At 43.6% G+C, this 15,892-nt stretch overlaps 1 protein-coding gene across 8 annotated transcripts in view; it reads left to right on the forward strand.

Annotated features, from left to right (window-relative positions):
- The window catches only part of TEX2 (testis expressed 2), a 97,463-nt gene that overhangs the window by 35,225 nt on the left and 46,346 nt on the right, over window positions 1-15,892 (forward strand). Inside the window, exon 2 of one of the 8 annotated variants that reach the window (XM_083427344.1) lies at window positions 4,970-5,130. The exons of 6 other annotated variants lie outside the window; for them this stretch is intronic. In XM_083427344.1, the coding sequence (XP_083283470.1) occupies window positions 5,097-5,130 (34 nt within the window). In that variant the 5' untranslated portion in view covers window positions 4,970-5,096. Of the gene's footprint in view, window positions 1-4,827; window positions 5,131-15,892 lie in introns of those variants that run through there. One more of the 8 variants, XM_083427345.1, reaches the window with a different exon arrangement.

The raw sequence follows: 15,892 nt of genomic DNA on the forward strand, positions 1-15,892 counted from the left end.
CGCAAGCTAACAAAATGAATTTCAGTAGGAACAAATGTAAGGTTCTGCACTTAGGCAGGAAAAACCAGATGCACAAATATAGGATGGGGGACACCTGGCTTACTAGCAGTACATGTGAAGAGATATAGGGGGACTTGGTGGACCACAAGCTTTAACATGTCAACAGTGTGATGCAGCAGCAAAAAAAGCTACAGTGGTACCTCGGGTTACATACGCTTCAGGTTACAGACTCCGCTAACCCAGAAATAGTGCTTCAGGTTAAGAACTTTGCTTCAGGATAAGAGCAGAAATCGGGCTCTGGCGGCGCGGCAGCAGCTGGAGGCCCCATTAGCTAAAGTGGTGCTTCAGGTTAAGAACAGTTTCAGGTTAAGAACAGACCTCCGGAACGAATTAAGTACTTAACCCGAGGTACCAGTGTAATGCTATTCTAGGCTGCATCAACAGAAGTATAGTGTCCAGATCAAGGGAAGTAATAGTGCCACTCTTTTCTGCCTTGGTCAGACCACATTTCGAATACTGTGTCCAATTCTGGGCAACTCAATTTAAGAAGGATGTTGACAAGCTGGAACGGGTGTCAAGGAGGGCAGCCAAGATGATCAAGGGTCTGGAAACTAAGCCTTATGAGGAACGCTTGAAGGAGCTGGAAAAGAGGAGACTGAGAGGAGATAGGATAGCCATCTTCAAATATCTGAAGGGCTGCCACATAGAGGAGGGAGCAGGCTTGTTTTCTACTGCTCTGGAGGGTAGGACTCGAACCAATGGCTTCAAGTTGCAAGAAAGGAGATTCTGAATAAACATCTGGAAAAACTTTCTGAAGGTAAGAGCGGGTCAGTGGTGGAACAGACTCCCACGAGAGGTGGTGGCCTCTCATTTCCTTGGAGGTTTTTGAACTGAGGTTGGATGGCCATCTGTCATGGATGCTTTAGCTGAGATTCCTGCATTGCAGGGGGTTGGACTAGATGACCCTTGGGTCCCTTCCAACTCTGAGATTCTATGACCTTTGGGTGGTGTTTTACTACTTATTGTCTGTAAACTCCCTATTGGAGTGGTGGTTGACTATTTATGGCAAGTTCAAAGCAGGCCAGTCTTCTGGTACGGGTAGATAATACAGCAGGTTCTTTTTTTTTGTACACTGTTTTTAATCCATAATGCGGCAGCTAGACTGGTGACTGGGAGCGGCCGCCGAGACCATATAACACCAGTCTGGAAAGATCTTCATTGGCTCCCAGTACGTTTCCGAGCACAATTCAAAGTGTTGGTGCTGACCTTTAAAGCCCTAAACGGCCTCAGTCCAGTATACCTGAAGGTCTCCACCCCCATCGTTCAGCCCAGACACTGAGGTCCAGCACCAAGGGCCTTCTGGCAGTTCCCTCGCTGTGAGAAGTGAGGTTACAGGGAACCGGCAGAGGGCCTTCTCGGTAGTGGTGCCTTCCCTGTGGAATGCCCTCCCAGCAGATGTCAAGGCAATAAACAACTATTTTACTTTTAAAAGGCAACTGAAGGCAGCCCTGTTTAAGGAAGTTTTTAATGTCTGATGCTGTATTTTTTTTAATATTCAGTTGGAAGCTGCCCGGAGTGGCTGAGGAAACCCAGCCAGATGGGCGGGGTTTAAATAAATAAATATATTATTATTATTATTATTATTATTATTATTATTATTATATTATATTGCAGGAATAATTTTTATTTTTCAAAATTTACAAATTATTTCCACTTTGGTAACTCGGTTAACATGTAAAGGGAAAAAAGAACAAAGCGTTTGCTTGAAGAAGCAGTGGTAAAGGGAAGAAGTGAAAGGGGTAGGCTTGAGATTTAAGGCTTGCCCAGGGCAGAACACCAGAGCATATTACTAAACTAAGCAAATCTGAATGTTGTGCTTCCCACCTATTTCCTTTTCCTTCTCCCAGTCCTCTCTCTCTTCCCTCAAATAACGAATGATATAACTGATCTGTAAAAAGGACTCAATGAGCTGAAAAGAGAGGCAATGTATGTACTTTTGTAACCCAAGAAAACAATCGAAAACGATTTACTAAAAACAATCGAAAAACTGTTGGTACCTAGCCATCCTTTCAGGGCCTTAAAGCAAGAGATTTGTTCTCCTCATCCTAGGATTTGAGAATGTGTTTGTTCTCTTGCTGAAGTGGGGGCATTGATGAGGATGATGACAATAGCAGCAGACTAACATGTAGGCATCAACTTGTTGCCTACATCATTTTTTTAAAAACAACAACTACAGCATGTGAGGAATAGGCAAACATAATCGGTAATAAAGCCAACCGGCTCCTGGCATTGGGTCTGTCTCGAGGAGGTCATGGCTGCTGCAGCTGCCGCCTTTGTATTTGAGCAAGGCGCGTGTTGTTCTCGTAGGCCCTTTGTCACGATCCCTTAGAAGAGAAAGTACCGTAAATGTATTTTCAAAGCAAGTCATAAACAGATCCTTGTGAAGCGAACAGTACAGAGCTGTTGGTTGATTTGGCTCTGGAAGGGACTGCCTGTTGGTACTGTAGCCTATCTCAGCGGCCCTTCATACCGTGTTTTGTGGCCCCCTGGATGAAGGGGGTAGGAGGGGGAAAAATAGGTGTGCTCATTTGAGGAAGCGAGGAAGGTGTCTATTATCATTGCAGAGAAAACCTGCAGAGAAAATCAGTGCTTAGCATATTGTTGTGAAGTTGTGGTTGGTTGTGCACCAGTCTGGCCAAATTGCATTTCCCAGTCCAGCCTACTTTGCAGAGTGATTGTGACATGACACTTGCAAAATCACTTGTGGTTGGATTCATTGGCCCTGGGAATTTCCCCCACTTCTATGCTGATCTGTACTCTGCTTGGGTGGGGTAGGGTGTTCATTGGGTAGAAGTGTTCTTGTTGAAGCCTTGCCAGCTTCCAGCAGCTGACTTTTAATTAAAAAAACCAAACATACGGGCTTGCAAAACACAGCGCACCAATAGTGGTGCTTATGCTTGTGACTGATTTAACACAAATGAATCATAAGAAGGCCTAAGTATTAAAGGCTTGCAAACCTGCTGAAGCTGAGTCATTCTGCTGGTGACTGGTCCTCCTCCACCCTCTTGAGCAGCATTCAACTTCACACAGAGTCTGTGTTGCAATAGGGTGACTTGTAGGTCATACGTCTATGTCACATGGAGGAGATGGTAGCTCATTCGTTTTGAAAACTGAAATATACTTGGAGTCCTTCAGTGATTTCATGCTCTTTATTGCAGCTTGTAAAACAGTGATTGAATTGCCCTCCAAACATCAGGCTTTTATATACATTATTTACACATTGAGTCCCGTCTGATTGGCTGATTCTGCAGGCCAATCAGTAGAATGCCAATCAGTTGTTGCATTCTAGGATCCTACCTGCCTGTTGTTCTAGGATCCAAGCTTACAAGGGTAAAGGGACCCCTGACCATTAGGTCCAGTTGTGGCCGACTCTGGGATTGCGGTGCTCATCTCGCTTTATTGGCCAAGGGAGCCGGCATACAGCTTCCAGGTCATGTGGCCAGCATGACTAAGCCGCTTCTGGCGAACCAGAGCAGTGCACGGAAACGCCATTTACCTTCCCGCCGGAGCAGTACCTATTTTTCTACTTGCACTTTGACGTACTTTCGAACTGCTAGGTTGGCAGGAGCAGGGATCCAAGCTTAGTACATAACAAAAATGCATTTATCCAAGGATGGCTTCAGGTTTTATGTGTGTCCCTGACCCAATAGTAGTCAGATATTATTAGGACTTCTGCTTTCAGTGGCTTATTGCTTTTTGGTTTTTAAAATAAAAAATGCAGTGAAATGGCGACATACAAATTCAATAAAACAGAGAATACAGCACAAAGCAATATGTAGTGTAACAATGGCAGCAGTGTTAGAAATGGAGATAGGAAAGCTAGGAGCTAAATGGCCCTTAAACCTAGGTTATGGGCGCAACAACAGAATGTCTAGGTGCGCTTTTTTAATAACAAGAATACAAAGCTGACAATGAACAAACTGTACCTAAAATCTTATGTTCATTATTCACATGATCTAGTCCTTTGCCTCCCCCCTCCCCCAATATTCTGAAGAGGGTCTCTTCTCCAGTCTTTCAGAGTAGCTGGAAGTGGGGAGGCAGAAAAAGGTCCTCCTTTCTTTCCATTCTGCAGTTTTAATCTGAAATCTTAGGCACAGTACAGTGGTACCTCAGGTTAAGTACTTAATTCGTTCCGGAGGTCCGTACTTAACCTGAAACTATTCGTAACCTGAGGTACCACTTTAGTTAATGGGGCCTCCCACTGCAGCCGCGCCGCCGGAGCATGATTTCTGTTCTCATCCTGAAACAAAGTTCTTAACCCGAGGTACTATTTCTGGGTTAGCAGAGTCTATAACCTGAAGCGTATGTAACCCGAGGTACCAATGTATTGCGCCCAGAGCTAAAAAACGGCTTGCACTAATGAAATTCCCTGTTGCAAAATGCGCCTAGAACAATGGGAGTCTCAAACACTGAATAGCCGTTCCAACGCAGTTCCTGGCCATTTTGGTCCATGCAGATTTGTAAAGGATGGATTTTTAGGGCGCTATCGACCACACACACACACACACACACACACACACCTCTCTACATGGGTTTTGAGAATGAGAACCTGAAGTAACTTACGCTGAAGTTAAACCACGTACCTGTGTCTGTGGAGGTCTGTATTGATTTTTAAGGTGATATTTCTTTAAAAAGAGAGGTGTGGAAGAGAATGTTGGTACTGTGAAAATTCCTTTTAAAGCTTGAGAGTGGCAGTTTGTTTTCTTTCTCTTGTTAGCTGGGCACAGAGGAGTGGAGAAACAAGGAACCAATATACGAGCAAAGATCATCTGGAAATAGTGGGGGCAAGAGATCTCAGTAACTTTGCAGGGCGGCCTCTGGAAGGACACAGAAGCCTTGGCACACAAAGCCTTGCTGCTAAAGTTGTATTTTTGCCCAGGCAGTGAATTGCTTTGCTTTGTTTTTTAAGGAGTTATGAAGGAAAGCAGATCAAACGGACAGATTAGTGGTCCAAGTTGTGGACTCAGTGGAATTTGTGCCAGGCATTGAACAAACAACTCACCAAGGTGCTTGAAGGAGTTTTGCAGCTGAAGGATATGAAGAGCTGTGGATATATAGCGAGGGATGAATGTAAGTAAGGGAAGCCGACATCTGGGTCGGTGGAGGCACAAATGAATGGGTCCACCGCTTCCATCGAAAGGGTTGTGATAAGGTTCTGAGCCAGATGGCTTGCAGAGAATCTTTCTCTAAACAGGATTGCGTGCGCCTCGAATCATTAACACATTTGCCATTAGCTTCAGAAGTTGAGTGATTAATTCTGGCATAATTAGTAAGAGTACAGACCAGAATGGAGATCCCAGTGTGGTGTTGTGGTTGGAGTGTTGGACTGGGACCTAGGAGACCAGGGTTTGAATCCGCCCTCAGCCATGAAGTTCACTGGGTGACCTTGGACCCGTCACTACCCCTCAGCCTAATCTCCCTCATAGAGTTGTTGTAAGGATTAAATGAGGAGGGGGAGAACGATGCAAACTACCTTGAGCGCCTATGGAGGAACAAGGTGGGGCATTAAACAAACAAACAACAAGGAAATAAATGGTCGTATGGTAAATTGTTAACCTATGGCACAAGTAAGATATTCTGTCTTGTGCTGCTTAAATTCAGTTTTCCACATTTCTGCAGCAATTCATGATTCTTAAAAAAAAATGCTTAGGAAAATTCTCCATAAGACGACGGTGTTTTAGTTGTATCTCCCCCACCCCAGCTAAATAGAGATGGTGAAGTCTTCATCTGACTAGTAGAATCACATGCTGAATATTTAGGCTGTAAAACTATAAAACCAGCAATTATTTCCCAGTAGCACAATGTGTTCTCTAAAATGTTTTCTTTTGAATTAGGAATGCTTCCACATTTCTTTGTGTAAGCCCAAAGATGGTCCACTAAGTGTTCTTTTGGCAAGGAATTCTTTTGTGTACAGAATTGATGCCACAATCTCAATTATTTGTATTGCAGTAGTGATGTTTTACAGAGGTGCTACTGTAATACACATTTGCAGATTTTATCTTGTGAGCTGCCTTGAGATCTTTTGAAGAAGGGTGATATATAATACAGTGGTGCCCTGCAAGACGAAATTAATTCGTTCTGCGAGTTTTTTCGTTCTACGAGTTTTTTCGTCTTGCGAAGCACCAATGCGTATTGACGGTTTCCCATAGGAATGCATTGGCGGTTTAAAAAAAAAGGCGCAAGACGTTTCGTCTTGCGAAGCAAGCCCATAGGGAAATCCGTCTTGCGAAGCACCTCAGAAAACGGAAAACTCTTTCGTCTTGCGAGTTTTTCGTCTTCTGAGGCATTTGTCTTACGGGGCACCACCTCACTAACAATAACAATTTGTTTGCTAAATTTCACTAATTTAGTATGCATCAATATTTTTTCCATTTAGTATATTAATGGGAAATTCATTTATTATCAGGTAACTAACACTATATTTGCAAGTAATAAATGAAACCATGTTAAACTGTTAACAAAACAACAACCACAGTATACTTTGGGAAAGATGTGGTGCAAAGGATGTGCCTAGGCAGTAGACTTTGTGCTAGTTAAAATATTGTATGAATTAAAAAAACGACGGGGCAGAAATCCAAGGACTGAAATAGTTTGAATTCTCGAAGTCTTAAGACTATCTAAATGGTTGTTGTGGAACTAAAGTGCTGAAGAATAGTACAAAATGTGTATTGTTGCAGCGCTCATTTTGCTTCCACAAGTGGATCAAAATTGGTCACATTTGAAAGAGGCTTTGTAATGCTCAGTATTTATAGTGCTCGGTTGTGTATGTTCAATTGTGTTTTGTAAATACCCTTTTACTAACAGCCTTGAATTCAGCATTGCTTGGGAATTCTAAGGAATGAAAAACTAAGTGCAGTTTTGAAAGGTTTAGTTCGCCATCTTGATTCAAAATGGTGTCCTCTTATAATCAGCCATAGATGAAAACCTGCTCCTTGATCTCAGGAATGTGGCTACAATGTCTTAAGACATCTCCAAACGCACAGAGAACTGACAACTTTTCAAAATATTTAGTCTATCTATCTATCTATCTATCTATCATCTATCTATCTATCATCTATGATAGTTTCCACTTTTCTTTTTCCAACAAAGTCTTCAGCAGTGATTCTGTGGTTAAACTTCCAAATCCTGATTTACTTGCCTAGCCTGTCCTTCCATTTTTTAATAGGTACTATAAATAACAATAGCTGTTTAGACAATTAAATATTTCAACATAGTCATTTCTGGTGGTGGAGTCAGCTGGGCTGATTTGCAAGTCTGCTGGGCTTGTAGAAGTTGCTTTTTTCATTAGGCAGGGGTGCCATTTTGGACTTACAGTGGTACCTTGGGTAACATACGCTTCAGGTTACATATGCTTCAGGTTACAGACTCCGCTAACCCAGAATAGTGCTTCAGGTTAAGAACAGTTTCAGGTTAAGAACGGACCTCCGGAACGAATTAAGTACTTAACCCGAGGTACCACTGTACTTTTTTTGGGGGGGGGGGAGGGAAACATTCCTCCATTCAGTGAGTGCCCTGAAAAGTGATAGTGGGACAACCCATCTTCAGTCTGGGGTCCTCCATGCATAAACAGAGTTTTTGAAGTGGTGTCAAAACTAGGAGCTTCTACTTGTGATTAGAAAATGTCTGAAATTCCCAGGTGTCAGAAAAGGTTATTTATGTATGCAGCAACTGTGGCCCGTGTTTCGATAGCCCCAAAATGGAAAGTGAGCGAGGTCCCAACTAAAGAGTAATGGCAAATTAAGTTGACAGAATATGCATGACTTGCAGATTTAACATATAGAATAAGAGAGCGAGAAGAACATATGTTTAAAGAAGATTGGAAATCATTTATTGGAATATATGGGAAATAACTGTATACAGCTGAAAACGCCGGCATCATTAAGATAAATTCAACAGAGTAAATAATTTTTGGTGGATGTAGAAGTGGAAAAATTGATTTGAATGGTTATAGTAAAATATGCCCCCTTCATGGATCACTGCCTTGCTGTGGCGAAGGGGCTTGAAGAACTCAGAGAAGCTATGAACTATGCCGAGCAGGGCACCCAAGATGAACAGGTCATAGTGGAGAGTTTGGACCAAACGTAATCCACCTGGAGCAGGAACCGGCAAGCCACTCCAGTATCCCTGCCAAGAAAACTCCATGGACAAAGACAACAGGCATATAAAAGATATGACGCTGGAAGATGAGCCCCTCAGGTCGGAAGGCGTCCAACATGCTACTGGGGAAGAGCGGAGGACAAGTACAAGTAGATCCAGAGCTGATGAAGCGGCTGGGCCAAAGCCGAAAGGACGCTCAGTTGCGGATATGCATGGAAGCGAAAGGAAAGTCCAATGCTGTAAAGAAAAATATTGCATAGGAACCTGGAATGTAAGAACCATGAACCTGGGTAAGTTGGATGTGGTCAAAAATGAGATGGCAAGAATAAACATTGACATCCTGGGCATCAGTGAACTAAAATGGACGGGAATGGGCGAATTCAGTTCGGATGACTATCATATCTACTACTGTGGGCAAGAAACCCATAAAAGAAATGGAGTGGCCCTCATAGTCAACAAAAGAGTGGCGAAAGCTGTACTGGGATGCAATCTCAAAAATGATAGAATGATCTCGATACGAATCCAAGGCAGACCTTTTAACATCACAGTAATCCAAGTTTATGCACCAACTACTGGTGCTGAAGAAACTGAAATTGACCAATTTTATGAAGACTTACAACACCTTATAGAAGTGACACCAAAGAAGGATGTTCTTCTCATTATAGGGGATTGGAATGCTAAAGTAGGGAATCAAGAGATAAAAGGAACAACTGGCAAATTTGGTCTTGGAATTCAAAACGAAGCAGGGCAAAGGCTAATAGAGTTCTGTCAAGAGAACAAGCTGGTCATCACAAACACTCTTTTCCAACAACACAAGAGACGACTCTACACATGGACATCACCAGATGGGCAGCATCGAAATCAGATTGATTATATTCTCTGCAGCCAAAGATGGAGAAGCTCTATACAGTCAGCAAAAACAAGACCTGGAGCTGACTGTGGCTCAGATCATCAGCTTCTTATAGCAAAATTCAAGCTTAAACTGAAGAAAGTAGGAAAAACCACTGGGCCGGTAAGATACAATCTAAACCAAATCCCTTATGAATACACAGTGGAAGTGAGGAACAGGTTTAAGGATTTAGAATTGCTGGACAGAGTGCCTGAAGAACTATGGATGGAGGCTCGAAACATTATACAGGAGGCAGCAACGAAAACCATCCCAATGAAAAGGAAATGCAAGAAAGCAAAGTGGCTGTCCAATGAGGCCTTACAAATAGCGGAGGAGAGAAGGCAAGCAAAATGCGAGGGAGATAGAGAAAGATACAGGAAATTGAATGCAGAATTCCAAAAAATAGCAAGGAGAGACAAGAAGGCCTTCTTAAATGAGCAATGTAAAGAAATAGAGGAAAACAACAGAATGGGAAGAACCAGAGATCTGTTCAAGAAAATTGGAGATATGAAAGGAACATTTCGTTCAAAGATTACCATAATAAAGGACAAAAGTGGTAAGGACCTAACAGAAGCAGAAGACATCAAGAAGAGGTGGCAAGAATACACAGAGGAACTATACCAGAAAGATATGGATGTCTCGTACACCCCAGGTAGTGTGGTTGCTGACCTTGAGCCAGACATCCTGGAGAGTGAAGTCAAATGGGCCTTAGAAAGCATTGCAAATAACAAGGCCAGTGGAAGTGATGGCATTCCAGCTGAACTATTTAAAATTTTAAAAGATGATGCTGTTAAGGTGCTACACTCAATATGCCAGCAAGTTTGGAAAACTCAGCAGTGGCCAGAAGATTGGAGAAGGTCAGTCTACATCCCAATCCCAAAGAAGGATGCTCCAACTACCGCACAATTGCACTCATTTCACACGCTAGCAAGGTTATGCTTAAAATTCTTCAAGGAAGGCTCAAGCAGTATGTGGACCGAGAACTCCCAGAAGTGCAAGCTGGATTTAGAAGAGGCAGGGGAACCAGAGACCAAATTGCAAACATGCGCTGGATTATGGAGAAAGCTAGAGAGTTCCAGAAAGACATCTACTTCTGCTTCATTGACTATGCAAAAGCCTTTGACTGTGTTGATCACAGCAAACTATGGCAAGTTCTTAAAGAAATGGGAGTGCCTGATCACCTCATCTGTCTCCTGAGAAATCTCTATGTGGGACAAGAAGCTACAGTTAGAACTGGATATGGAACAATTGATTGGTTCAAAATTGGGAAAGGAGTACGACAAGGCTGTATTTTGTCTCCCTGCTTATTTTGCTAAGCCAGCATAGCAAAAGGTCAAGGATGATGGGAGTTGTAGTCTCAATATCACCTAGAGGGCACCACTTTGTCCCCCCCCCAACTCTTTCAAAGGTGTACCATCTCCATGAGGATGCCTGTGACACAATTCTTTATTTATTTCACAAAATCCATGCACCACTTGATTGTTTTTTTTCCAAAAAGCCTCAAAGCAATTTACAAAATAAAATCGAGAAGAAATTCGCAACCATACTTTAAAACATAACAAAAGTTGAAATGCTAAAGCGGATTAAAATTACCTTGGATTTCTAAGCATATGGGTAAGCTTGCCTAAACGAGAATGTGTTTAGCAGATGTCGAAATAAAAACAGGGTAGGTGTCTGCTCGGTCTCAATCAGGGGTTCAAAATTCCACACTTGAACGATCAAGTTCTTACAAATGCGAAACGGGCATTCTGTGGCACCCTTAGCAGTGCCAAGTCCACTGATCAAAGCGGCAAGTGGGCACATTTGGGGTAAGGCGATCTCACAGGGTAAACTGGTCCCAAGTTGTTATGGTGAGTAACAGGTTCTGCTTGTGTGAACGTACACTGGTAGTTGCAATCAAGGCAGAACAAATCAAAGCCTTACAGTTCCTCTCCTTTCTGTCAAAAGAGGGCTGTAAAGCTGGGTGGTGGGTTTTTTTCTCTCCCCAAATTCTGTCAGTTGTGAACAGGGGTCAGCAAACTTTTTTAGCAGGGGGGCGGTCCACCGTCCCTCAGACCTTGTGGGGGGTCGGACTATATTTTTGTGGGGGAAAGAATGAATTCCTATGCCCCACAAATAACCCAGAGATGCATTGTAAATAAAAGCACACATTCTACTCATGTAAAAACACGCTGATTCCCGGACCGTCCGTTGGCCAGATTTAGAAGGCGATTGGGCTGGATCCAGCCCCCGGGCCTTAGTTTGCCTACCCTTGTTCTAGAACAGGGGTCAGCAACCTTTTTCAGCCGTTGGCCGGTCCATCGTCCTTCAGACCATGTGGTGGGCTGGACTATATTTTGGGGGGAAAATATGAACGAATTCCTATGCCCCACAAATAACCCAGAGATGCATTTTAAATAAAAGCACACATTCTACTCATGTAAAAACACGCTGATTCCCAGACCGCCTGTGGGCCAGATTTAGAAGGCGATTGAGCCAGATCCGGCCCCCGGGCCTTAGTTTGCCTACCCATGGTCTAGAAGCTGGCATGGATCAAGTAATCTGTGTGAGTCTTCCTTTGTTAAGGAGCAGGATCGAATCTCCCTCTCCTCCTCCTCCTCCTCCTCGAGCGAGCTCCATTGTGAAACTGCCTGGCCCAGGTTGCAAAGCTGTGCACTTTGGGTCTGGATTTTCTGCTTGGGCTGCAAACTGCATTATATGGCTGTTGGATTGAGTGGAACTGCTTTGCAGGCAGCTTGTGTGTCTCCCCGAGCCGCATGCTCTCCCCATGCACCCAGGCTTCAATTGTTCTAAACTCAATTGTTGGTAAAATGATTGGGATGACAGATTTAAGGTACTGTGTGCTGAAATTGAGGGACGGACTGAGAAAAAGGAAGCAGCTGGCACAGCAAGCATTCTAACCCCCTTCCCCTCCCCTTCCCGCTCCTATAAACTTTCCGGGCGAAATACATTGCTGTCACCTCCGCTAGCACAACATATGCTGTTGAGATCGTGCAATCAGATCATGCATGGGCACTCTCAATGCACTCAGAAATTGGGCAAAGTAATATACAGTATTTAGCAGAGGAGGGGCAGAATCTTATGTTGCTTGTCATTCTGGAAGGTGGGAGGAAGGATGAAAGGAATTGCTGGCTGCTAGACCAGAGTTGTATTGATGAACGAATGTGAAATCTCAGCCAATTGGCGTGTGAATGGAGAATATCTTGATTTAAGGTTGAACTCAACAGCTGTAGATGTAGATTAGAGTTTTTGAGTTCATTGGGGCAGCAGGCTGTGTCGTAAAATGTTGTCTTACTACCATGAACTTCCATCAAAGGTGAGGCCCCCTCTTTAACATTAATTGGGGGAAATGACTCCCACAATTCTTAGTTGTGTATTCCAGAGTGAGCACCGTACCTGATGGCTTGACTTCCCTAGCCGCTCAGTTGCACTGGGTTCCTTAAATTCTAATTGGCCGTGGGATGTGTGGTGATGTTTTCTACTTTGCAGTGGAATCCTACGCATGCCTGCACAGAAGTAAGTGCTGCGGAGGTCCGTGGGACTTCCTCCCAGCCAACTCTTTCTAGGATTGCAGTCCAGAGGCAATGGATCCAAGTTCTAACTTGGTTCCTATCATTGCTTTGAGCAGATTAGCCATTGCATATGTGCTAATCTCCCGGCATATATTTATATTCTTTATCCGTAGTGAATAATAGGTCTGTTGCATTACAAATAATCAATTTTAAGAATCGGCGTGCGATCTTGGCGCTGGTTTGAACTTCTACAACTGTTTTCAGCCTAGCACTTGACCCTGTGTGTGCATGCAATGTATTCAATTAAACATGTCGGATGCATTCGTACTGCGTTCCAGGATATCCTCTTTGTTTTAGTTAATGTTCACTTGCTGTAATTACATCCTGTGTTTAACTTGAGGGGAAGGCAGAGTACAGTGACATGCTTACTCTGATTTCTGAAGGCCTTTTGGAAGGATCTGATTTTCTAGATCCATTTCAGTCGGGGTTTAGGCCTGGTTTTGGCACAGAAACTGCTTTGGTCACCCTGTAGGATGACCTCTGTTGAGAGAAAGAGAGAGAGAAGGGAAACATGTCCCTGTTAATTCTTCTTGACTTCTCAGCGATCTTTTGATACCGTCGACCATGGTATCCTTCTGGAGTGACTGTCCGAACTAGGGGTGGGTAGGACTGCTTTGCAGTGGTTCCAGTCCTACTTGGATGGTCACTCCCAGAGGGTGTTACTTGGAGAGTGCTTTTCAGCCCTGTGGAACATCCAGTGTGGGGTTCCACAGGGCGCAATCCTGTCCCCTACGCTTCTTAACATCTACATGAAACCGCTGGGTGGCGTTATCCGGAGGGTTGGCATACATTGTCAGCAGTACGCTGATGACACTCAGCTCTGTTTCTTCTATACATCTGCAGGTGAGGCGGTGGAAGTACTGGACTAGTGTCTGGCCTCAGTAATGGACTGGATGAGAGCCAACAAACTGAAACTCAATCCAAATAAGACTGAGGCACTGTTAGTGGTTGTAGGAATGTTCAGGGATGCAGGAGAGGATATATTGTTTGATTATATCCTTTTCCAACTTGTGTTAACAAGTTCCACAATTTAGCAGAGTAACATTCCCCTTTTTAAACTTGCAGCGGATGCGTTTGCTCAGGCTCGCTAAAGCCTCTAAAATAACTGTTCTGGTATTTCCCCCTTATTCCCTCATAAAAGATAAGACACGGCACAGTCTTCTACAAAAGTATAAAAAGAGTTTGCCCACATATCATTCTGTTCACAATAGGATCCCAGAAGGCAGACTTAGCTTAGAAAATTAACATATACCTGGAAACTATCTCATAAGAAGACAGTCCCTTTGTCCTCTCTTTGTTGGAAGCCAAGAAGGCATCTTTGGCTAACCGGATGTTGCTTCTTCGATGCATGTAGTCAAAAGAGAGAGATGGCTGCCCTGCCCTGCCCTGCCCTGCCCTGTGTTTTTGTCATTATTTGTACAGGTGAAGCCATACCCACCTCTAGTCACATGCAGAGAAAGTTTGTCCCAGCCCAGAAGGAAACAGGAAGTTTATCTGCTGGCTGGACAAACATCCCTCCCCATGTGTAAACATGTTCACTCTAGGAATGTTGTACTTGAGTGCTCTTGTGTTTCACATCCCACAGTGGTTAGTTTCCTAGACCGGATGGGTGGGAGATCGCCTGCTCTTGATGGGGTCACACTTCCTCTGAAAGAGCAGGTTCGTAGCTTGGGGGATACTCCTGGATGGATCCTTTGCTGTCACTCAAGGCTCAGGTGGCCTCAGTGGCCAGGAGTGCCTTCCATCAGCTTCGACTGGTGGCCCAGCTATGCTCCTATCTGAACAGGGATAGCCTAACTACTGCTGCCTATGCTCTGGTAACCTCAAGGTTAGACTACTGCAATGCATTATACACAGGGCTGCTTCTGAAGACAGGTTGAAACTTCAGCTGGTGCAGAATTCAGCGGCCAGGTTGCTCACTAGAGCAAGGCGATTTGAGCATATCACACCGATCCTGGTCCGACTGCACTGGCTACCGATTAGTTTCCGGGCCCAATTGAAAGTGCTGGTATTGATCTATAAAGCCTTAAATGGCTCAGGACCACAATTCCTCAAGACCCGCCTCTTTCCATATGAACCTACCTTGACCCTGAGATCATCTTCTGAGGCCCTTCTTTGTGTGCCTCACCCATGTGAGGTCCGGAGGGTGGCAACACGAGAACGGGCCTTCTCTGCAGTGGCCCCCCGTCTGTGGAATGCTCTCCCCAGGGAAGTTCGCCTGGCGCCTTCATTACACACCTTTAGGCGCCAGGCAAAAATGTTCCTTTTTAACCAGGGCTTGATTGACCTGATTGACATCCTATGCCCTTTTGAAATGTGGGCTTTTGGGGGAGGGTTACTGGGTTGATGTTTTGATTTTGATAATGTATTTTGTGGGGTTTTGTTTTGATTTTGTTCTGTGAACCGCCCTGAGACCTCTGGGTATACGGCGGCCTATAAATTTTAACAACAACAACAACAACAACAACATTATTTTTTAAAAAGTTGATACTCTCTTTTAAGAAAGCACTAGCATTTCAAATAATAAAATCTCTTTGGCTTCAAGAGATAAATGTATGTGTAAAATACTGATAATTTAAAGAAAATAGGCATTAGTCCCATAATAGTTCTCCCAGTGCCAATGTGCCTCTTTTAGATTACCTAATTTGTACAAATTTGTTAATTATATGAAGTTGTGGAGTGTGCAAAATTGCTATGCAGTATTCCAGACTGATAAAGGTTTGATTCTTTTGCCATTATGTTGTAAAAAAGGAGAGAATAGAAATGGAGTTTACAGTTCCTTGTGGAATCTCTCTCTCTCTCTCTCTCTCTCTCTCTCTCTCTCTCTCTTTTGTAAAGGTGCTTTTCAGATTAATGTTACACTTAAAGAGTTCTGATGAGTTATGCTTGACAGTTTGATTATGGCACCTTTCACAGCTCCCGTCGGCAAAAAAAAATTAGTTACTAAGGTGACAAACCTGTTGTCTTGACAATTGAGGCAGTCTCTACTTTGCTCATCTCTCCACCAACCACCCATTTCCCCAAATTATGATTTTGTTATGTTTTCGGCTGCTTCTGAAAATGGCTTATGGATTCTCAAAGGAAACCTGAATTTTCAGCCAGCCTGTGAAAATATAATTCTGCATCCACTAATTGCACAACAGTGAAGACAAAGAGTCTCCCTGTTTTACAATACAGGCTGTGGCGAGTCTGTGCTGGGCCTCTGGTGCCAGTTCCAGTTTGGGCTCTTGGGGCTCTGTCATATCCATGGCCTCTAAAACATAGTTAGATTTAA

Source organism: Podarcis tiliguerta (genome assembly GCF_965153285.1).
Source record: "Podarcis tiliguerta genome assembly, chromosome: 2".
Classification (NCBI taxonomy): Eukaryota; Metazoa; Chordata; class Lepidosauria; order Squamata; family Lacertidae; genus Podarcis; species Podarcis tiliguerta.